This window comes from Euleptes europaea, chromosome 1 (genome assembly GCF_029931775.1).
Source record: "Euleptes europaea isolate rEulEur1 chromosome 1, rEulEur1.hap1, whole genome shotgun sequence".
Lineage (NCBI taxonomy): Eukaryota > Metazoa > Chordata > Lepidosauria > Squamata > Sphaerodactylidae > Euleptes > Euleptes europaea.
Window position 1 is genome coordinate 126,791,266 of NC_079312.1, and position 23,600 is coordinate 126,814,865.

General features: G+C 42.7%; 1 protein-coding gene across 1 annotated transcript; it reads right to left on the bottom strand.

The window, feature by feature from the left end:
- Positions 1-949: 949 nt before the first annotated feature.
- CDK3 (cyclin dependent kinase 3) lies at positions 950-23,206 on the bottom strand. The gene is made up of 8 exons (XM_056856880.1): positions 23,177-23,206; positions 19,531-19,670; positions 17,808-17,885; positions 15,881-16,001; positions 14,931-15,101; positions 11,631-11,732; positions 2,528-2,731; positions 950-1,071 (listed from the first exon to the last, which is right to left on the bottom strand). The coding sequence occupies exons 1-8, from the start codon at positions 23,204-23,206 to the stop codon at positions 991-993; spliced, it is 927 nt and encodes a 308-aa protein (XP_056712858.1). The 3' UTR covers positions 950-990.
- Positions 23,207-23,600: the final 394 nt, after the last annotated feature.

Genomic DNA, 23,600 nt, shown 5'->3' on the forward strand with positions numbered 1-23,600 from the left:
AGACATACAACTAGACTATCGTTGGCCAAGAGCAGAAAATGGGAGTTTGCGGAGTATTTATCCTTTGATGTTCTGTACTATGTAGCTCATTCAGCTTCTCTTCTTGGCATCTTGATGATCAAATCTGACATTGTGATTTAACTAAAAATGAAAACTCTAAAATTATGTAAAAGTCCAATGTCTTCTCTGCTATTAGGAATCCCATTTCTTAATATGCATTGCAGTTTGTGCCATTTAGAATATTAGCCCTATCTGGAGGGAAAATCTTCCCCAAGTGTAAAAGCTATTTTAATGCACTGCACAAGATATGATAATGACAGATGTGGAATGAAACTCAGGTTTATTGTATTATGTTTCCTGGTGTCTCTGGGAGATCATGGTGATACCCCAAAATATGGTACCCTGTTCACTGTACCTTTTAGAGCCTGCATCAATATAGCCTATATTACTTTAACCAACTTTTCTGAAGTATGTCGAAACAGCTCACAATTGTATCACACATGGTTGCTGAAGAAGGACACAGCTAAACGTCTGCTCCATTCCAACTATTCAAACAGATGGTAGTCCTAAGGCTGGCAATGCAATCCTATGAAGGTTTACTCCAGACTGATCCAGTTGACTTCAGTTGATTTTGACAGGAGTAACTCCATATAGGATTGCCTTTTGAGTATCACATTTGCCTTTTTATATATGCCAATAACTGACAGCCCCAAGCTTGTGTGTCTCATTTGAAGAATATACAACAGCTATTATAAGAAGTTATGCAGTTTACAACAGACAAAATTTATATTAACATAATGTTAGTTCCAGCAAAGACTGAAAGCATCTAAACTAGAATGAACAGATTCCACTGCAGCCATTCTAATGATAAACCACCTCTTGCTTAATTATTAGGAAGGGTTTAAGCCAGAGGGTACTTCCCACAGAAGCCCAATTCAAAACTGCTTCTTCTCCTGGGCTATATCTCTCTACCGCTCTTTGGCTGGCATCTCACGGAGCCTGCCAGAAATACCGGTGAGTCAAAGCAGCTTTGGCTGAGATGCGCCTGTTGGGATCATACAGTAGCAGTTGCTGTAATGAAAGTGTAGAAAAATAAGAACCCACCCCCAAAAAATGCTTTAGCTCCAGCCATTCACACTGTCACATGTATATACAAATAAATATTTTATGCCACCATCTTTAGTTTAAAAAGATGGCTTCTATACATTAAAAACAAAATTATTAACCACAAGAATACTGATCAAGCAACAGCAACATTTTTAAAAAATCACCATTAAAACAGCCAAACCATGAAACCACTAGCGTATTATAAAACTCGAGCAAAAGGTTCATACAGTACTGGTGGGATAATAAAATCTAATAAATACATGAAATAATACACACTAAAAACAGGGCAATAGAACCTTATGAATAGCTCAACAGCAATACATTAAAAAGAAGCAAAAACAACCTCTGGCAGGAAACTAAAAGCAGCAAAAGGCAGAACCAACCAGTAACAGCCTACACAAATGCCTGGGAAAATAAAAAGGTTTTGCCTCATGGCTAAAACTCACCATGTGCAGTTCTAGATAAGCACCAATACAAAGGGTGTTCCAGAAAAGGTGCCACTACTTAAAAGTAACCACCTGCCTCACCTCAGTAGATGGGGGCACAAAGAACAGGGCATCTGAAGAACAATCTTAATTGATAGGCAGGTTCATAAAGGAGCAGGTGATCTTTTTGATACCCCAATATTTAGGGTTTAAAGGTAAGAAATGAACACCAAGCATAGTTCTTTAAGTGTGGCAAAATGTGTTCTCCGAGCCATCTGAGCAAACCAGCAACCTGGTGCTGCATTTGGAACCTAATGTTTCCAAACAGTCTTATGGGGCAACTGCACATAGAGGATACTGGAATACTCTAATATGGATGTGATCAGACATGGATATGCAAGGCCAGACCTTTTTCAAGGAAAAGCTGCAGTTGTTGCCCCAACCACATGATCAACAGATACGGAGTACTCCCAAACTGTGACTTTGCTCCTTTAGAGGAAATGCAACCCCATCCGGCTAAGGTTGATCCCTTACCCCTTCTTACATGCCAGTATATATCATAAGAAAGAACCCTAAAATACTGAGTTGCAATGCTGGTCTTTGCTAATGTACAGTACAGTACTGAGAGAGCAATGTTACTGGGAATGGAGGTTTAGGGAAATCATATATCTCATGTTAGAAGGCTTCAGTTTATCTTGTAGGCTGATCCTATGCATGTTTAGCTGGAGGTAAGTCCTACTGTTTTCAGCAGGATTTACTTCCAGATATGTATACATAAAACAGCCACCATCTAACCGGGTCATGATAAGTCACGATTTGGAAATCTCACTTTTTCATTTACAGCACAGCCTGATCTAGCTAACTGTTCCCTAATATGAGCTCTGTATGCACAGGGGATCTCAGGTTGGTTCGCCTATTGTAATTTTTAGTTTCATCATCCTTGTCACAAGGATAAAAACAACAAAAGCTAACTGTCCTGCCAGCTGGCTACTCACTGCCAATAAGTCTCGTCCATCTCGGTCCAAGTTTGAGATTATTGCCTTCAAATCTTTCCTCGGCCATTTGGGGAAATTTCCTTTGTAGTCAGGAAGCTGAGTCACTCCTGGCCACACCGATTCAGTAGGTGTGCCGAGGGTCCGGAAAATCCGAAAGAGCTGGTCAATTTCAGAATCCCCAGGAAACAAGGCTTTTCTGGTCACCTAGAACAAGGAAAGGGCTGATCCATGCATCTGGTTGTCTTTTCATTACTATGGTTAGAAAAAGTTGTAAAGCCATAACGATCCATATAAAATCTCCAAAACAAGAACACTATGGATAACATTCTAAGCAACATTCATCTTTACCACAATGATCCCAGGGAGAGGGGAAACTAGGAAAGGCCAGCTAGTGCTGTGGGAAAAGGAATTCCTGAATGCACTGAAGTCCACTATGGAAACCCAGAAGGGCTTGATATAACTCCAAAAATTGTCTCAGATATAAACCCGTATGGCCAAGGAAGTTCCTTGCAATGTGGAGCTTGGGAAATAGCCCCTGCTGCAAACCTGTTGTGCCTAGTGATCCAGCAGTGTCCCAAAACAGAAATCTCTGAACAAGGTCAGTCTCCCGCACCCGGCAGATACTCTGCAGAGGAACAGAGCACCAGGCTAACAAGCCAAACAAGAATGAGGTTCCATGTACTGGGCTCTAAGCAGGGTGTGTGTTTTAAAGTATGGCCAGCACATGGGGACCTGATTTGGACTGGGACTATGGCACGGAGGGCAAGGGGTTGAAACCTTCTCCCACACCGATTCTCAGTCCAAAACAAGCTTGCTGGGCTGCTATTTGGTTGACTGAAACATGTAAATCCTGTATCAAGACCTGTTTATTTGTCCAGTGTGGCAAATTGCAGGGTTTACCTGTAAATTTAAATGGGTTTAATAGTTAATGCTCTCCATGGGAAACTGTAATATGCGTTGGCGTGGGGGGCTCTAGCAAAATTCGTAGCACCTTCACCAAACTACAATTCCCAGAATCCTTTGGGGTAGCCATGACAATTAAACTGGTATTTAAATTGTGTGTGATGTAGCAGAGAGCTAGGGGGAGAAAGGTCCAAATTCCCAGTCAGGCTTGAAGTTCACTGTGCGAGCTTGAACCAGTGGCTGACTTTCTACCGCTCTGCTTAGCAAAAATCACTTAGTAAAGCCTTCAGCCTAAGGAGACTTTCTACGAGGGAAGTGGCTTCTTAGACTGGAAGAAGACTTCAGACTTTGCTAAGCAGCCTTACCTTACCTCTTATATGCTTGTTGTAAGGATAAAAGGGGAAATCATATATGCTAGTGTTAATTGGATGCACACCTTAACGTGGTGAGGGGGTTTGTGTGTCAGGGAAGCTGAGAGCAATACCGTAAGGGGTCTAGACTCTATCAAGAGACTAAACTCCTAGCAGAGTCACTCAAGACGGAATGGTCACAGCTGAGACACCAGACAAAGATGCATCCACCCCCTTAAGGGATCAATGGCCACATCCGCAGAAGAGAACAGGCAGTTCCAATGGGGATGGGGGCAGAGGAATCCCTGAAGGTTAGCTACTGGGCAGCAGCAGTAGTGGAAGGTGACACTGGCGGATCTTTCATAGACAACGGCAGTGCCACTAACCCTGGTTAGTACTGTGCAGAAGAAGGCACTGGTAAACCACTTCTGACCAACTTTTACCTTGAAAACCCTATGATCAGACAATCCAAAATGAAAAAAGATATAGTGCTGGAAGATGGGACCCCCAGGTCGGATGGCACTCAACCTGCTACTGGGGTAGAGCAGAGGACAAGTACAAATAGCGCTGTTCTTAAAGATGCGATTGGACTAAAGCCGAAAGGACGTTCAGTGGTTGACATTAATAGATGCAAAAGGAAAGACCGAAGCTGTTCGACACATATAATAGGAACATGGAATGTGAGAAGCATGAATCAGGGTAAGCTTGAAATTGTTAAACAAGAAATGGAACGTATGGACATTTCAGTCCTGGGAGTAAGTGAATTAAAGTGGACTGGATTAGGACATTTTCAACCAGAAAATTACAAAGCGTTTTATTCAGGGAATGACAAAAAGAGAAGAAACGGAGTTGCTTTAATAGTGAGGCAAGATGTAGCAAAGGCAGTCAGGAGCTATAATGCAAAATCTGACCGAATAATATCAATCAGACCAGGGAAAGCCTATCAACATAAGCATCCTTCAAGTTTATGCCCCAACTACAGATGCTGATGAGGAAGAAATTGAAAGTTTTTATGCCAGTGTTCAGGAAGAAATTGATCACACACCTAAACAAGATATGCTGATAATCATAGGTGATTGGAACGCAAAAGTAGGAAACAAAGCAGAATCAAATGTTGTTGGCAGATTTGGGCTAGGAGCACGGAATGAAGCAGGAGAACGCCTCGCAGAATTCTGTGAAGACAACAATCTGTTCATTGCAAACACATGTTTCAGGCAACCAAATAGACGATTGTATACATGGACATCACCAGACGGCCAGTATAGAAATCAAATAGATTATATAATTGGAAGCAGAAGATGGAGAAGCTCTATTCTCACGGCCAAAACAAGACCAGGAGCCGACTACGGTACAGATCATGAATTGTTAATATCGAAAATCAAGATAAAGCTTAAGAAAAACACCAAAACATTCATAGCACCAAAATATGATCTAAGCAATATTCCGGAAGAGTTTAAAGACCATGTAAGGAACAGATTTGTATTACTGAGTTCAAGTGAATGTAAACCTGAAGAACTATGGGTGGAAACTAGAGATATTATCAAGGCAGAATGTGCAAAGACTATTCCTGTAGCCAAAAGAAAAGAAAAACCTCGATGGATGTCTGAGGAAACTCTTAAAATTGCCAGAGATAGAGGAGAAGCAAAAGTAGAAGGGGACAGAAATAGAATCAAACGTCTAAGTGCAACGTTCCAGCGACTCGCACGTAGAGACAAAGAGACCTATTATAATAACCAGTGTAAAGAAATAGAACAACAAAAAAAGAAGAACAAGAGATCTGTTCCACAAGATCCAAGAAATCAAAGGGAAATTTAAAGCACGCTTAGGCATGCTGAAAGATCAGCATGGAAATACATTAACCTGACAGGACAAAATAAGGAAAAGGTGGGAACAATACACTGAAGAACTATACAGAAGAGATTAAAGGATAAAAGATTCTTTCCAAGAAGAATCTTTTGAAGAAGAACCTACAGTTTTAGAAAGTGAAGTGAAAGCTGCATTGAGAGCAATCAGGAGAAACAAATCACCAGGAGCAGATGGGATATCAATAGAGCTATTCCAAGCCACTGAAACTGAGTCCATCAAAATCTTGACAAGAATATGCCAACAAAATATGCCAATATGGAAAACAAAACAATGGCCCACAGACTGGAAACGATCCATTTACATTCCAATTGCCAAGAAAGGAGACATCAAAGATTGCAGCAACTATCGGACCATCGCATTAATTTCTCATGCAAGTACAGTGATGCTCAAAATCTTACAGCAAAGGCTGTTACCATATATGGAACGAGAAATGCCTGATGCTCAAGCTGGTTTCAGAAAAGGAAGAGGCACTAGAGATCATATTGCAAATATACGCTGGTTACTGGAGCATACAAGAGAATTTCAGAAGAAAATCAGCTTGTGTTTCATAGATTACAGCAAAGCTTTTGACTGTGTGGATCATGAAAAGCTATGGCTAGTTTTAAAGGAAATGGGTGTGCCACTACATCTGATCATTTTGATGCGCAACCTGTACTCTGGACAAGAGGCCACAGTTAGAACAGAATATGGAGAAACAGAATGGTTTCCAATTGGCAAAAGTGTCAGACAAGGATGTATTTTATCTCCCTATCTCTTCAATCTATATGCAGAACATATAATTAGGAAAGCTGGATTAGATTTAGATGAAGGTGGAGTGAAAATTGGAGGGAGGAGCATTAATAATTTGAGATAAGCTGATGACACTACATTATTGGCAGAAAATAGTGAAGATTTGAAACGACTACTGCTGAAAGTTAAAAGAGAAAGTGCCAAAGCAGGACTTCAGCTGAACATCAAGAAAACAAAAGTAACGACTACAGGAGAATTACACAACTTTAAAGTTGACAATGAGGAAATTGAAATTGTTCAAGACTTTCTATTCCTTGGCTCCACCGTCAACCAAAAGGGAGACTGCAGCCAAGAAATCAGAAGGAGATTGAAACTGGGAAGGGCAGCCATGAAGGAGCTAGAAAATATTTTGAAGTGTAAGGATGTGTCACTGGCCACCAAGACTAGATTAGTTCATGCCATCGTATTCCCTATTACTATGTATGGGTGTGAAAGCTGGACAGTGAAGAAAGCTGATCGGAAGAAAATTGAAACGTGGTGTTGGAGGAGAGTGTAACGGATACCGTGGACTGCCAAAAAACCAAATCAGTGGGTTATAGATCAAATCAAGCCTGAACTGACCCTAGAAGCTAAAATGACGACAAGAGTCACTGGAAAAGGCAGTCATGCTAGGAAAAGTTGAGGGCAGCAGGAAAAGAGGAAGACCCAACAAGAGATGGATTGACTCAATAAAGGAAGCCACAGCCTTCAATTTGCAAGATCTGAGCAAGGCTGTCAAAGATAGGACATTTTGGAGGACTTTCATTCATAGGGTCGCCATGAGTCGGAAACGACTTGATGGCACTTAACACACACACAGTGTTAACAACCTGAAGGATAAAAATGGAAAATAAAAGTGTGTATTGTAGATCACAGCCATAAAAAGACAAGTTAATGGGTTGGATCTTGCAAAGTATCAGCAGAAGGTGCTGACAGGGATGCATCTTTACCCCAAGCAGTCTTTTCTGACCCTGGGAAAGTTGATTTCCCAAGTCATGGGAGCTGTAGGGACAAATACCCTTGTGGGACAGGGGTGTGTGCTGGGAAGGGTGAAGGGGGCAGAATTGCCTTCTCCCCCCTGCAGTGCAGCTCTGCTGATGGAAATATAGAGGTCTTCCCCCTTTCCCCTCCTCAGTACAGCCCCTGACCCACATGGCCATTAGTTCCTGCAGTTCCTCTATCTTCTGAACCACTAGAATGCTGTAGCACTCCAATGCTCATAACACAGCCGCAGTCTTAATGACATGGCCACATTATAACAGAACGGGTGATGTCCATTGTCTCAGGAAATGAAATCCTGAGGAGAGGATCGGGTTCTTCATACTCTGGAATTCCTTGCAACAAAGGGAAGAGAATAACAGACAAGCAGTGTAGAATCCTGGTTGGCTTTTGTTTAATTGAAGGCACACATGACCATGGTTTATATTTATATAAAGTATTCACGAAGCACCAAGAAAAAATAATTAAGGATACTGTGCAGTGCGCTGCCGTATCTATTGGTTCCTCAGTGGTAAATATGATTCATTAGATAGCATGTCCTCTAGTGTCCTCTTGCATTTCATGCTACAATTACGTTTTGCTCCGCTGAAAACGTACCAATATGAAGATTTTTGTTCCAGTATCTTTAGGAAAGTAATGTGTAAATATGAGCAAAGATATAGAGAGGCTAAAATAAGACATTAAATGTATTACCTTTGCATTTTCCAATCTTGTTAGGACTATTCAGGTAGAGGGCCCCTGTATTTTGTGTCTTCCTTACTGCCCTTTCTTCTTATGCACCAGCAACCCCTAGTGGTTGTTACTATATTTTTTCTCGTATCAAGATAAAAACATTATCAACAAAACAGACATATGTGGGAGAGGCTGGAAGCAAAGAAAAAAGGCCAGTTCTGTGCAATTGGCCAGAGTTCAGCCAAAGATTCAGAGGACGAACCAAGCTAAATTCAAGCACCTTCAAGCTTAAGCACTTCACTAACGCTAGCTGACCTAACTTATTCACCAGTAATCATTCTATACCTTTTGGATACTGACAAGGTATAGAGTAGGAGGAAGCAACTTGGTAAATCCAGTTTCTTGTTCATTCATGAATAGAAGAGTCTGGAGAAGATGACAGCAGATAGCAAAATCTTTGACACTTCAATCCTTAATAATAATAAAAAAAATTAAGTATCGTGGGAGCCACTGTGATATAGTGGTTAAGAGTGTTGTAGTAGTATATGCAAGACCTGAGCTCAAATCTGCACTCATACTATGGAAGCTTGCTGGGTTACCTTGGGCCAGTCACACTCTCTCAGTCTACCTCACAAGGCTGTTGTGAGGATAAAATGGAGGGGAGGGGAATGATGCGAGCCACTTTGGGTCTCCATCAGGGAGAAAGGCGGGGTATAAATGAATTAATTACATAAGTAAAAGGACCAAAAGAGCTTTCTGAGTTGGTCTACTGAAATTACAAAATGTGGTGGTGAAAACGTGACAGCGGATTTTAATGGCAAAATTAAAAATGGCAAAATTGACATCATGACAAACTAAGTGTCACTAGGAAAAATAGATCCTTGATTACACGATAGATCCCACCAGTTTCATAGGGAAATTGACAAGTACATTCAGGGGACCCTTATAATTTAAAAGTTTATGTCCAGTAAACGCCGTTTTTGTTACTTGACACATTCTGTATCTTTGTTGGTCCTCTCACCAAAAGCCAAATATTTATTTTTGGGGGAGGGTCTGTTAGTGGCTTGCAAATCAAATAGTGATTTCCGGTATTCTGTCAAGGAAATCTGAATCTGATCATTCTCTGAAAAAGAGATTTGTCTGCAGAAAGCACTTCAGTTATAGCCCTTAAACTGCAGGTGGAAAGGGGGTGGCATGCAAATAACAGAGCAGGCATACACAACAGGATTTCCATGGGAAATAAAGCACTGTGTCCTTTAGCTTGGGGGGGGGTGAAGAATATTACCATTTCTGGGACTTCCGCTAGGGATGCTGAGCACCACGTCTCTTGGGGGCTCCCAAGGGAACCAAGATTCGTCTCGAATCTGGGGTGTAATCTTGCACCCCTACCCGATCCTAAATAGTGGATTGGGAAACAGGATCTCTCCTGCTGCCCACGAAGTGCGGTTTGACCCCCAGTTTTGCCGAGAGAGCCATCGGGCAACTCTTGAAATCCTGGATGAGATCCCGTCTGGCCTGAGGGGAAACCATCCCGTGAACGTTTCTTTGGATTTAGGCTCAGCTCTCCCCTACCTATTACCATCTAAGCAACGATAAACAAGCAAGAATACCTACTCTTCTAAAATCTGAGTAAGTAACAAGAACTCTTTCGTTTTACCTGGAACTGGAAGTTCCGAAGGAGTGGAAAAAAATATCTGTAGAATCCGTATCTCCCCATCTGAGGTTTGGATGACTCTTTGACATTTAAAAACATTGGATAAGCCGGCAGGATCTTAATCAAATTGATAGGTGGATAGACATAACAATCGGGACTTTTTGAATGACGTTATAGCCACCAATCAGAAATCCATGGAAAGTGAGACTAAATTTATGGATCGACTAGTCTCTCTGACAAACAACATCTACGAACTGGCTAATCCATCCTGTCTTTCATGTCAGTTTGCTAAAGCCACACATGCCCTCCCCCGCGTGGCATCCCGAACCCCTTCCTGATGTACCAGTGATGGTTGGGGGGGAGGAACATTTTGAGGTTGCAAAAATCCTGGACTCCCGCATCCGTCATGGGTCTCTCCACTACCTGGTCCGTTGGAAACATTTCGGTCCCGCCCACGATGAGTGGGTACGTGCACGTGACATGTCTGCATCCCGTTTGGTCCACCAATTCCATACTGCCTACCCTGACAAGCCTGGACCGGTGGTGGACAGTGGGGGGGGGGCTAAAGGAGGGCAGAATGTCAGGCCTGCTTTCCACAGCTCTAAGCAGCCTGTCAGACTCAGACTGTTAGATTCGATTCTACCAGGTGCCTCTCAAGGCCAAACTGCTAACTGCTGAATTCCTGTTCCAGTACTATCTCCCGTGGGAACGACTCCTCAGTAGAAGGGGGGCCACCTTGACCTGTTGTGACTAATATATTCCCTACGTGCCCTTATAGACCTACCCCGTACTCCCAATGGCCATTCGTGCCAATGTACCTGTAAGCTCTGCATACCTGTGTGTTTTCCAATAAATCAGCTCTCTCTTGGACTCTTTGTCTCTGGATGCTGTTTGTGGGACTGCCACGGGACAAGTGCTCACAAGGATATAAAAGACCGAATTATCACAATGAGATCTGAGATGAGAGAAGGAAGCTCCCCAAATGATAAACCATTAAAAGAAGAATTAAACTTTGCAAAGGAGATGGAGAGCTATGAAGGACTACCGAAGGATATACATCTGCAAGAAGAAATTGAACCAACCCAATTGACAACCATGGATATGAATGTAAGAGACTTTGAAAAGTTCATCAGGTAAATCACACAGCCAAAATTCAAAGTCAACTGGGAGAATTTAAAAGGGCAAAAAGCTGGAAATATCGGGATTTTTCTTCTCACAGGGATAGAAGAAAACATGTTGCAGATTCACTATCTCCCATCAATTTTCACAGAGGGAATTGCACTAACAACTTCCATGGATGCCCTTCGACGTTTAAAGTTACTGGGAAAAAGAGGAAGATGCTAGAAATTTAAGATAAAGAGACTGGGTCAAAGGGTTTAGTTTTTCTCGGGATTTAATCAAAAAGGACTGATCAAATGGCCTGGCTTTGATAAAAATAGAATAATTAATGGCATTAACATAACTGATACTTATTAGATATGTGGGAGAAATGGAGGAATTAGAATATTCATTTTTAAAGGAAGTTAAAAATGATACTTATTATCTAATCCATTTTATATTATAAAAATAATGCTTTTTATATCTGTTCTTTCATTTTTATTTTTTATTTTCCTTTTCTTTTTCTTTATTTCAATATAGGTAAATGAAATAGCAAACGTTATAAACAATATTAGGATTAGAATCTTAAACAAAGGAGATTACTAATAAATGATAAGATTGAGGGAGGTGTAGGGGAAGTCTTTATATTTTATTTTTATCTATATATGTATGTATTTTCAACAATTATTAATTAGAATTTATACTCTGATGTTTACTTATATTGATTGTTGAATACTTTGTCTAATCAGTATAAAAAAATAATAAAAACTTTTATATAAAAAAAGAATATTACCATTTCTGCAAATATGCAGCCGATGCTCCAGATGTCCACAGCTGTTGAGTAGTATTTACAACCCAGCAAGATTTCAGGAGCACGATACCATAAGGTTACAACCTGGAAGGAGCCACAATGAAAGTATAAGAGTAATTTATTCTTAGACCTGCAGCACCTTTCCTGCTATTTTTAAGCCATGCTCTTGCTCGACGCAGCTTCCCTTACAGCACAGGTGCTCATGAGGCAGGCTACCCTCTAAGCAGCAGCACAAAAATCATTTTGCAACTCATTAATCTTCAGCTAAGGCAATCCCTGCTGTTTCAAGGGAGAGAGGCAATACGGGAATCTATAAGCTAATGGTAAGGCATTATGTTTAGTCCTTGTTATGATTATCAAAAAGTATCAAAAGCCAGATGATCGGTTCTAAGTTGTAAATTTCTGTATACTCAAACATTTTATGACTTAGCCACAAGCTTCAAATTTCAACAGCCTACCTACTCATAGGAAACTGCCTCTTTCTTCAACTCATTTTGAAATTAGAACAGCCTCATGTTGGGAATTAGATAGCGGGTTTCGTTTCTGTCAGATAGCAAAGGGTTAAATTTGTTTGTATTGATTATGCAGATGCATGGTGATGATGTAACAGCAATGTGTCTTTTAGTTAATTGGTCAGCTAATCGCCATTGGTAACATGGCTCAAGTCACATAGATACAATTGTGTTTAATTGCCCTCTTCCTGTGTTAAGAGAGGAAACGTTTAGAAGCAGTTTCTACTCACTTGCTTTTTGGAATTCACAGAGGCAATATGCCAGCATCCTGCTCTTATGAGCAGAGATGTGAGCAGAAGGCCAAAAGCCTTAGATACCTGCTAGAGCAGTGATGGCGAACCTTTTAGAGACCGAGTGCCCAAACTGCAACCCAAAACCCACTTATTTATCGCCAAGTGCCAATGCGGCAATTTAACCTGAATACTGAGGTTTTACTTTAGAAAAAACAACTCATACATTCACATCTTTTGCCTTAAAAGAAAAACACAATAACAGAGCTTTCAATGATACAAACAACTTTTTATTGAAAGGTAAAAGTTTGCATTTGGCATGCATCTCTCCAGGACTCATCCTCTGCTCAGCCTGAACCTCCTCAAGAAGTGCTTGAAACTGTCGACAATTCAGAGCACCCATGATGTAATTCACCATTTTTGTGACATCTTTGAGGACATCGTCAAATTTTTTGCTGCTATCCCTGGCACAAAGAGCTTCTTGATGTGTCCCGGGTCGCCCTCCCGCCCAGGCTCCCAGGCCGTTCAAACCACCCCAGACCCCAGCAGCAGCCCCCGAGGGAGGGGGGAAAGGCCCTTGAACCCCCACTCACCGGGGAGCAGTCAGGAGAGACGGCGAGAGGCAGCTAGCCAGGGCCTCCTCCCAGCACTCCGGCGAACGAGCCAGAAGCCCCCGCAACCGCCGACGGGTCCACTCGTCAGCTGGCGAGCGGGAGAAACGGCCTGGGCGAACCGCACCCAGCAAACGGGGCGCAACAACCGCCTTGATGCCGCGGGGGGCCCAGACCAGCCAGCAAGCCGGGGGCCGAGGGAGGTCCCTGAGCGGCAGCCAGTTCAGCGCGGCTCCAGCCCCGGTTGCCGTGGGGAAACACTGGGCGAGATGGGGGAGAGAGCAGGCGCGGAGAAGTGGCGCCTGAAGGGAAGACCCGCCCAGGGCAAGACAGGCTCAGGGCGGGTGGAAGAGCCAGGGGAGGACAAAGACGAGGCCCTCGCCCTCTGAAGGAACTCTCCTAGCCGGAGAGGGAAGAGGTACGGGGGCGGGGACATTTATAACCTCGGGGAGGGGCGAAAAGGGGGTGGAGCCCCAAGGAGCTCAGGGGAGGAAGGTTCGTCCTCCTCCTCTGAATGGGGCCCAGACACAGATCTGGGACGGAGGCTCAGGAGGGGGCGGGCACTGCTGCCGTGCGCCTGGCCCTCTCACGCAATGCAGCAAGCCACTTACCTGCGCATGCCCACAGAGAGGGCTACGCGTGCCGAGTTCGGCACGCATGCCATAGGTTCACCAACACGGTGCTAGAGGATTTCTAGCAAGCTAATAAAAAAGGTAAAGGTAAAGGTCCCCTGCGCAAGCACCGGGTCATTCCTGACCCATGGGGTGACGTCACATCCCGACGTTTCCAAGGCACACTTTGTTTGTGGGGTGGTTTGCCAGTGCCTTCCCCAGTCATCTTCCCTTTACCCCCAGCAAACTGGGTACTCATTTGACCGACCTCGGAAGGATGGAAGGCTGAGTCAACCTTGAGTCGGCTACCTGAAACCAACTTCTGTCGGGATCGAACTCAAGTTGTGAGCAGAGCTTTTGACTGCAGTACTGCAGCTTAACACTCTGCGCCACGGGGCTCCTAGCAAGCTAATAGGAAACTAGAAATGTAGAAAGGATTTATTATTGCTTTCATCCCAGTCACCTTTCCTATAGATAAAGATTTTTGATTCTTGAAACAGGAAAGACTGTTGTTTTATTGTGTGCTAATCTCTGACTCCTTGCATAACCATAATCAAATGATCCATGGGCCTAATTTCTAACACCTCATTGCTGTTGCCCTAAACAATCTTTAGTACTTGTTCTGTCCCAGGTTCTATTCCTGTACCTAAAGATGACTTAAGGCAATCAGAAAAGGTGCAGTTGCTGTACTCTGTTCTTTTCACTCACTCTGTTCTTTTCACTCACCTCTGTCCTCAGCTTGCTGTGGGAAAAACCATACTTGCTACAGCATGTGTGGGAAGTGGGTGGGTAAATGGACCTGATGGAAGAATGGAGCAAGAGGAATAATAACTGCATCCTCTCTTGCTATCTTGGAGGATTTAAAGTTACAAGCTGCTGGATAATAGCCCTGTCAGTCTATTGCAATAGAAATCTACAAAACTAACAAATGTTTTGTAGCTTGAACATTCCTAGTTAAAATCCTATTTCTGATTAAATGAACCCTTGCCTACAAAAGCTTCTGCTAACATTTGCTAGTTTCGAAGATGCCACGGGAATCTGTTTTCTAAAGATATGAGCACACTCTTGATTCAAATTGAACAGACCTATTTTTACTAAAGGCTGGATATTTTCCCCTTCCTTAGCAAGAAGACTACTAGATCCACACTCTGAAGGCAACTCCTGTACCTATTGGAAAGACATGACAATTCTGCCAGTCTTAACTTCTCCCATACAATCCTGTGTTAATGAAATTTTGATTCAAAGACATAGGAACCCCTGACTGGGCAACTTTGTCATCTACCTACAGCACTGAGAGAGAGAATATGAGAAATTTTACCTCATGGGTGTAAGTACGTAAAGGAACACCAAAGGCTCTAGCTAAGCCAAAGTCTGCTAGTTTGATGGCCCCCATTTCATTTATAAGCAAATTCTGGGGCTTCAGGTCTCTGTGTATAACTCTGTGGGAGTGACAGAAGCCCACTCCTTGTAGTAGCTGGTAAAGATAGCTCTAGAATGAAAGATTTCAGAGAACAGGCATGAAGAAACCATAGCGGACTGACACATAATTCATCAAAGCTCAACCACTGAATCCCAAATTCCGCTCATTTGTATGTGTAACTTTTGGGGACAGGGCTAGACATAGGTTTGGATTCAATCTGCTTTTTCCACTAGCTGGAAATGGAGGAGCCTTGACCACCCAAAAAGGCTATGCATGGGACCTGCATGAACAAAGGTCAAGTGGGAAAGAGAGGGTGACTGAAAAAGCTGGCTGAATCTAGCCCATAAGTTTTCCACTTCTTGCTTATAATTAGGGGAGCCAGCTTTTTCTGGCATGGTTTATTAACAACTGCATGACACCCAACAGTCTGAGATCTGCCTGTGTTGGCCTTCGACTGAATACGAGTTGGTCATGCAGATTTAAAAGGGTTTCCAGAAAAAAAGACAAAAGTCTTTATCTTCCAGCAATTTGAAGTAGACAAAATAAAGGAGGGGGTAGCTTAAAGCTTTTCTTGCCTGCTGCTTCTTGGCTCCAAATTGCCTCCAAGCTGCTTCTCCCTCTATAGGGTTCAAAATACGTATTAATCCTTGAAAACACATGTTTGGAACCTCACTGGGAATAAGCAATAGGCTGTTTTTTGCATGGAGGTTTTTCATCAGTTCTGGCCCCATAATGCTTTGGTTTATCCCCTGATTTCTGTATGCATTTTTCTGCCTTTAGTTTTCACCATTTTTCCCCCCTGGGGTTTTTTCCAGCTTTTTTGAGACCATAAGAAAATAAAATTGTACCTTGACTAAACTGAAGGGCAGCTCCCCTGTTCGGGGTGAGTCCATGTACTTTTTAAGGTCCTGATTCAGGTATTCAAAGACCAGATAGAGCTTCTTCTGACTGTGTACCACATCAAGAAGTCTGGAATCAGAATGAAATCCAATGACTAAGTGACTGGGTTTGGGGGGGATACCTAATGTTGTCACTAATGCACAAATCAGACTACAGCCACCATTTGGTGGTGGATATAACCATGCAGAGAAAAGGCCTTTCTCACACAAGCTGCTTCTATATAGAGGTTCTTCTCAACTGAGGATTCCAAACTGAAGAGCTTTCTTTTGGAGCATCCACACAACACTGTGCTCTGTTCATCCAGTCTGTCCTTAGTATGTTCTTTCCCAAACCAAACTTTTGGGGAGAAACATACTCTTACAGTACAATCCTAAAGAGAGTTACTCCAGTCTAAGCCCATTCATTTCTATGAGCTTAGACTGGAGTAACTCTGCATAGGATTGCACTGTGTGTTATGATGCAGCCTGCACAAGAAGGCACGCATATTCAAAGCTACTCCTGTCTGCACCAAAACACCTTGGTTTGGTTTTGTTTTAGCCCTCATTTGATACTGTGCTGATGTTTGTACGTGTTCTCAAAGGGCGGCATAGCGGTAACAAAGAACATAAGATAAGCAGGCATGCCAGTATGTCTCTTTAAAAAAACAACTTGATGTATTCTAACAAGAACACCCACTTGCTGGTAAACTAGGGGTCAATGTTTATCCAAGTTATTGCCTCTTTACTAGCACACTGACTTTCCTGGCACAAAACAAAGAAAACGAACCCTAGTTAGTGACCCCATTTGGGATCCTAATCCTCGGCACCTCTGATAATCATCTCAGATCAGAATCATTGTCGAAGGAAGTCTCACAGTTTCTAAATCCACTGGATCTGTCGACTCAAAGGGGAAATTCCTCACAAGAGCTCTCTCTGAGGAAAAGGAGAATGAGTTATCTGACTCCAGATGTTTGAGCAGCATCTCAGACCTTTTAGAACCGGAGTCTGAATTGGCCTACCAACAACCCAAGGTGGTCTACTCTCCTCAAGGTTCCCATTAAGCAGCACATTCAATCACTTTTCTACACTGAAAAGGTCCATGCTGCAAACGTATTGCAATTTCACTTGAGGGATGGGGCTTCTGGCACTCATCTGGTCCTGTTTGCCAATCTAAGGACTCTCCTGATGGTGGACTTTGTTGGATCTGCTCCTGCTGCCTGGAGGAAATCTCCCACATCCTCAGGACCAAATTCCATGTCACGTTAGAATTCCATGATTAAAATATGCACCATGTAATCTGATGCTAAAAAGCAGTTACAGTGTGTGTGTGTGTGTGTGTGAACATCTTATAAGAATTGGAGCCACTATCACACGCACATATATGCTGCTTCCCCAATCAAAAACTGTCCTCCTCCTAGGACACTTTAAGCCTCAGAAGAGAAAAAAGATATAATAAAGGTGCTTGCCTTTTTTCCTTATCAGGAATTAAAGCCGCCCGGGGGGTATATCTGATTTGAGCGGAAAGTGTTCAGCAGCAAGGTGATGGGTTAAGCTCCCCTTCTCTCGTACCAGAGCCTCCATCCATGTTTGTATGAATCTATGATACACTGAGAGTTACATACATAGGGTTGCCAGCTCTGGGTTGGGAAATACCTGGAGATTTTGGGGGTAGAGCCTGAGGAGCGCAGGGTTTGGAGATGGGAGGGACTTCAATGCCATAGAGTCCAGTTGCCATAGCAGCCATTTTCTCCAAGGGAACTGATCTCTGTCCCCTGGAGATCAGTTGTAATAGCAGGAGATCTCCAGCCACTACCTGGAGGTTGGCAACCCTATACATACATCACATTCATACAGCTAGAACTCAACACAGTTAATAAAGCTCTTAAAAGTTTCTTACCTCACTATGTTTGGATGTTTCAATTCTTTCAGCAGAGAGATTTCTCTAATTGCTGTACTGGGAACACCTTCTGTCTCCCTGCGGGAAAAGGGATTCTAGCATCAAGCAATCCCATTCTTTCCAACGAAAGCTCTACTAGGCTGAGTAACACCAGCCATCAACAATTATATCCTTTCTGACATATCTTTTTCTGTGGGATGATCAGAGGAGCTTATTATACAAGGAACTACAAATAGTAGTAGACAAGAGCAAGAGTCCAGTGGCACCTTAAAGACTAACACATTTCTGGAAGGGTATGAGCTTTCGTGAGTCACAGCTCTCTTTTTTTGGTCGGTTCTGGCCCCTACTAATTTGGTTTACCTGACTTCCACATGCATTTTTCTGCCTTTAGTTTTCACTTCATTTTTGTGTTTCCTCCCTGGGTTTTTTCCAGTTCTTTTGAGACCACTTTTACTCCAATCTTTTTCTGGATGCCAATTCGGAGTCAGTTTTTTCCTAGTGCTTAATGTTTCTATCAGTTTTCTTTGTTCCACCCACCTCCATCCCATTTTTCAATTATTGGACTGTCGTCATCATTGAACCACTCCCCCACCCAAGACAGTGATTTCAATTTTTTTAATGGCCCTAAAATATTGATATAATGCTGTAGTGCTGCAATGATCGTTTAAGCCAGTTCTCTGAATTTCCAGTTTTTGTTTTTAAAAAAGTAAGTCTATAGCCTCTTACCTCGTGGAACAGTGCCTTTCGCCTTATATCTCCATGAGAGAAAGAGCTAGAAAAATAAGGCGGTGCTCTGATGCCACCAATAACAACATCAATGACAACAGCACCCTCCCCTGAAAATCTCATTATTTAAGCCACGTGTGGAATTAAATAAACTGACTCTACAACTGGAAAAACGCAGAGGGAGGGCAGATGTGCAAAAGTACCCGTGCCCAAACTGATTCCAATTTTTGTGGGTCACCTCCCAAGAAAATCAGGAATAACACCAGTGTGCAGAAAAGGTCACAGAGTAGCTCAACCAAATGCCACTTTCCTTCTCTCTGTCTTTCAAAGCCACAAAATGAATGAAGTCCTGAAGTGATGCTATTTAACCAAACTGTTTGGTAGGATGGGGGCTATGCAAGGACTGAGCAGAAATGCCATATGAATGGGTTCATTTTCATTACACATTGCATTGTCCCATTGTTGCTTGGCATTCTCATGGCCTGGTTTGAAAGCACATAATGCAGCGACCTTGTTGAAGCTGAGTAAGCTTGGGTCTAATCAGTTCCTCGATGGGAGATCACCAGGGAACGCAACGTATGCTGCCTTAAAGTTCAAGGAAGAAAAGCAGAATATAAATGTAATAAATTAATCCTAAAAAATATAAACAGGTTATCTTATAGTGGAAATGTGGCTGCATGAATCAGCCAGTATCCATTCCAAAGGTTTTTTAACATTTGACTGTTAAGAATACTTTATGTTAAGAGGTAAACATTGCTAGACTCTGAACTTTATGAAAGCAAACTCTATCCATGGTTTTCTGCCATTGTTCAAAAATCCTTGTTCTCCTACATGCTACATGCAGATCCAAATACTTCCCCAGACCCAAACATGCTACAAGCAGGGTCAGCAGATTTCCTAACTCCGTGCATGCTGCTTGAAAACCGTTGCGTTAACCTTCAGAGTGCTAGATTTGGAGGAGTCTGTGAAGCAGAAACATAAGAGTCCAGATACTTACGAATCTAGACGGATCTTCTTCAGAGCAACTAACTGCCCGGTGTGCTTGTTCCTGGCCTTATACACTACTCCATAGGTACCCTCTCCAATCTTCTCCACCTTCTGGAATACATCCTGGAATGTGTCCATTCTTCTTTGTTTCTATAACATTTCCCCAGATTTTAGTAAAAGTTTTTATTTTGCCACCTCGGTACACTCCACATTCCTCCCTTCCCCACTTGCTTGTAAAGTAATCACCTTTCTACCCAGGTTTGCATAAACAAGCCCTAAATCCCCTTTGTAAGTTATCTGCCACCTTTCTGCCACAATGGGGCATTCAATATGGCCTACAAACAATATAAAAACATATTTAACAATGATTTAAAAATAGCAGTAGAAGAACTAAAATCACTGTGACGGGTGGGGGAGGGACACACTTAAGCAACAAAGGCTCAGATGAACAGGACAGATTTGGCCTCCAGTCTGCCTCTCCCAGAGATTTAGGCCATTTATGCATGGTCGGGAGGTTTGGCCTTGGATTTGCTGCTCTCTATATGCATGTTTTCTCCATCCAAATTCTCAAAACTCAACAATAAGCCCCCCATACAGAGTTTTGAGAATTTGGATGGGGAAAATGTGCGCCTACAGAGCAGCAAATCCAAGGAAAACCTCCCTTGTGTAAATGGCCTTAATATAAATGTTAAATAACATGGGTGACAAAATAAGAGTTCTGGTACGCTGTAGCACAAATGCCACGGTATTAATCAGTGCCTTCTATAATTTCATTATGTAATTCTATAATTGACGTTCCAGACAGCTGTGGAACAAGTCCTGTGAAGTGCCTCCAACCCTCTGTTCTTATAGGTTGTCCAACAGCATACCATAGTCAATGGTACTGAAAGTCATTGAGGGTTTCAGGACAATGAACATGTTTACATTCCTCTGATCTCGCTCCAACACCAAGCTGTCCAATGCAATGAAGAAGAGTTTCGGTCCCAGACTAGAAGCTACTTTAAATTGATTTAAATTGGACCCTGTTTCAAACCCAGACAACAAACCATACTAAATGGATCAAGGTAATCAGACTCCTCCAGGAAAATCTCAAACTGGACTTCTGATACTAGGGCTGCCAAATTCCCCTGGCCACTGGTGGGGGATTGGGGGGGTAGGGTTGCCAGATCCAGGTTCGGAAACTCTTGGAGATTAGGGGTTGGAGCTGGGGGAGGGCAGGGATCTTAGTGGGGTATGATGCCATAGAGTCCACCCTCCAGAGAATCCATTTTCTCTGGTGAAACTGATCTCTGTCTTCTGAAGATGAGCTTTAATTCCTGGGGAGCCTCAGGTCCCACCTGGAGGCTGGCATCTCTAACTGACACCAACTCAAGCACCGTGCCCCCCCAAAAGGGATATTAGTGATCATATGACAGGAATACCACTGGAGTCCAGGGAGTTTTTTTTAGGAATGGTCTCACAGTCTCCTTCTTCAAAGCAGAAAGGACTATGCTTTCTCTCTTTGCGTAATTCTTCAAGCTTTCTCTGTTTGCGTAATTCATAACCTCCCAGATTATGAGTCATTCCTCTGTGGCTAGTGGTTATCAGCTAAGATGGGTAAGTGTACAATGGTAGGCCACACATCTCCAAGCACAATAACTGAAAACGGGCTGAAGAAAAGGCTAAAGATACAAATGAAATGTCCTACATATGCTCTGTACTGCAGTTACCCCTTCTTCTCTGTCATTTAAACCCCATTAAGTCAGCAGTCCCCAACCTTTTTGAGCCTGTGGGCACCTTTGGAATTCTGACATGGCATGGTGGATGCAGACACAAAATGACTGCCACAGGAGGAGGGGCAAGCCGCAAAATGATTGCCATAACTTTACTTCAGTCACACAGTGAATATTTTTGTGCTGTGGTGGCTGCTGCCACCAAAGCTACTTTTTAAAAAATCTGCACAGCTGATCAAATCTGCAATGGCCATTCAGGAATTGCGCTGGGCAAAAGCCCTACCTGGCCTCACTCACTTCCTAGAAACCAAGACAATTCAATTTAAATGTGATACATCTAAAATTTATGATAAACTTAAATTTAAAACCTATAATATCACAAACATTTAACAGTTAAAACCAAATGTTCCAGATGGCTAGGGTTGCTAGGTCCTTCTTCACCACGGGTGGGAGGTTTTTGGGGCAGAGCCTGAGGAGGGCGGGGTTTGGGGAGGGGATTTCAATGCCATAGAGTCCAATTGCAAAAGCAGCCATTTTCTCCAGGTGAACTGATCTCTATCAGCTGAAGATCAGTTGAAATAGCAGATCTCCTGCTACTACCTGGAGGTTGACAACCGTAGTTGGTGGGCGCCATGGCACCGTTGGGGACCCTTGCAATGAGTAAACTAACGGCATTTACTGATTATTACAAAGTTGATAGTTAATGCTAGCTCACTCGGAATCAAGAAATGCAATAACCCTGTGCCCATATAATGGATGGAGGGTAGCTTTATTGGTACTCTTCCTTTCCTCCAAAAAACTGAAGTAGCATTTTAGTATCACAGCAACCTGTAGGTGAGGCTGACAGTAGCTTGCTCAAGGCCATCCAATGAGTTTCACAGGTAAGCAGGATTTGATACTGAACTTCCCACAGCCAAACCTTAACCACAGCACAAGATGGGCTCTCAGACTTATTGTGGTTGTTTAGTTTCTCATTGTAGTTGTTTGTTTCTTGCAAATTAAACACTGATTACATACTAATACAGACAAATCTACCACTTGATATAAAGGCTAGCCTAAACGCATTAGCAGTTCTCTATGATGTACAGTAAGCATGTCAACCGGTGGTGAAAGGATTCATATTTTAAACAGGCAAATGCTTTGCATCTATTCCCCCCCCCCCCCAAAAGTATAATTTGGTATAATTTAGTAAGGCTGGCACATGTTTTAAACTGTCACAGCCAGGTGAAATGGTATTCCACGTCCGCGTCATATGTTCAGTTTCTCCTCACAAAAAGAGCTCTTTACCCAGAGGAAACTGCAGGCCAGCCCTGTATGAACAACAAGCGTTCACACCGTGAAATACATCTGCGCACAACTGCGCAACAACCACACGTTGCCACGGACAAAAATGGAAGCCACGCCCCGTGGCCTTGTATGGGTGCCTCCAAAATTTACATATAATATTCAATATAAAGGAGGGACTAGATTATGAATAGGTTAGAGGAAGCTGGGGGAGAAGTCCAAACTATTAGATGTATTTGACATTGAAGGTATACATTAAGCTCTATATTGCTACTTACTAACATATGGAATGATAAGCTTTATGAAATACCGAATAAGATGGATTGTGTTATTATGGAAAAAATAATAAAAAGTAATTTGAAAAAAATTACATGTAGCTGTGGCGTTTATTTTATCTTACAATTGCAAATGTGCGTTTGGGAATGTCCTGAAGAAGAGCCGTCCCTTTCTCTAGCCCGCTGGGGTCGGGGGATTCTGGCAGTCGTGGAAGGGGAGAGCCTTACTGAAGGCTGCCTGGCTTGGAGAAGGCCGGCCCTGAGACCTAAACCTCCCATCAATGTTAGACCCATCCTACTAGCATCTCCAGGTGATTCACACGACCATGAACTGGCTGGGATTAAGGGCAACATTAAAGTCCAAGCCCCTCACAAGACGTCCCACCTGTTGGTCGAGGCCTCCATTGGCCTCCATGTTGCCCTTCCTGCTGAAGTACGGGGTTTCCGAAGGGTCAAAATTCACAACAAGGCTCTTCCGCCAGTAGAGGGAGACCTTGTCACCAAACAGAATACTGGGGGGGAGAATTAGAGAAATCTCTTTTCAGCTTTATCTAAACCAGGGCTTCTTAAAACTTTTTCCACCCACAACCCCTTTTCGCCCGAGAAATTTTTTTATATATATAAATTTTTATTATTTTTATAATAAGGGGGGAAAAAACAGATTATACAAATCATAAAAAAGAAAACAGGAAAAAAAATACAGAAATACATAAAGAGCACTTATACAACCATCAAAATTACACCATGTAATATAACTTGTAAAATACACAGTGCTCTAATACCCACCACCCACCTTAACAGTGTGTCCC

Bases quoted from the DNA above. Each gene is read 5' to 3' on its own strand.
- CDK3 (XM_056856880.1), bottom strand. From the start codon at position 23,206: ATGGAGGCCAATGGAGGCCTCGACCAACAG. The intron at 11,733-14,930 runs GTAAAATTTCTC...GGCTCCTTCCAG, and splicing joins TACGTACTTACACCCATGAG to GTTGTAACCTTATGGTATCG. The intron at 1,072-2,527 runs GTGAGTAGCCAG...CTTTCATTACAG, and splicing joins ATGGACGAGACTTATTGGCA to CAACTGCTACTGTATGATCC.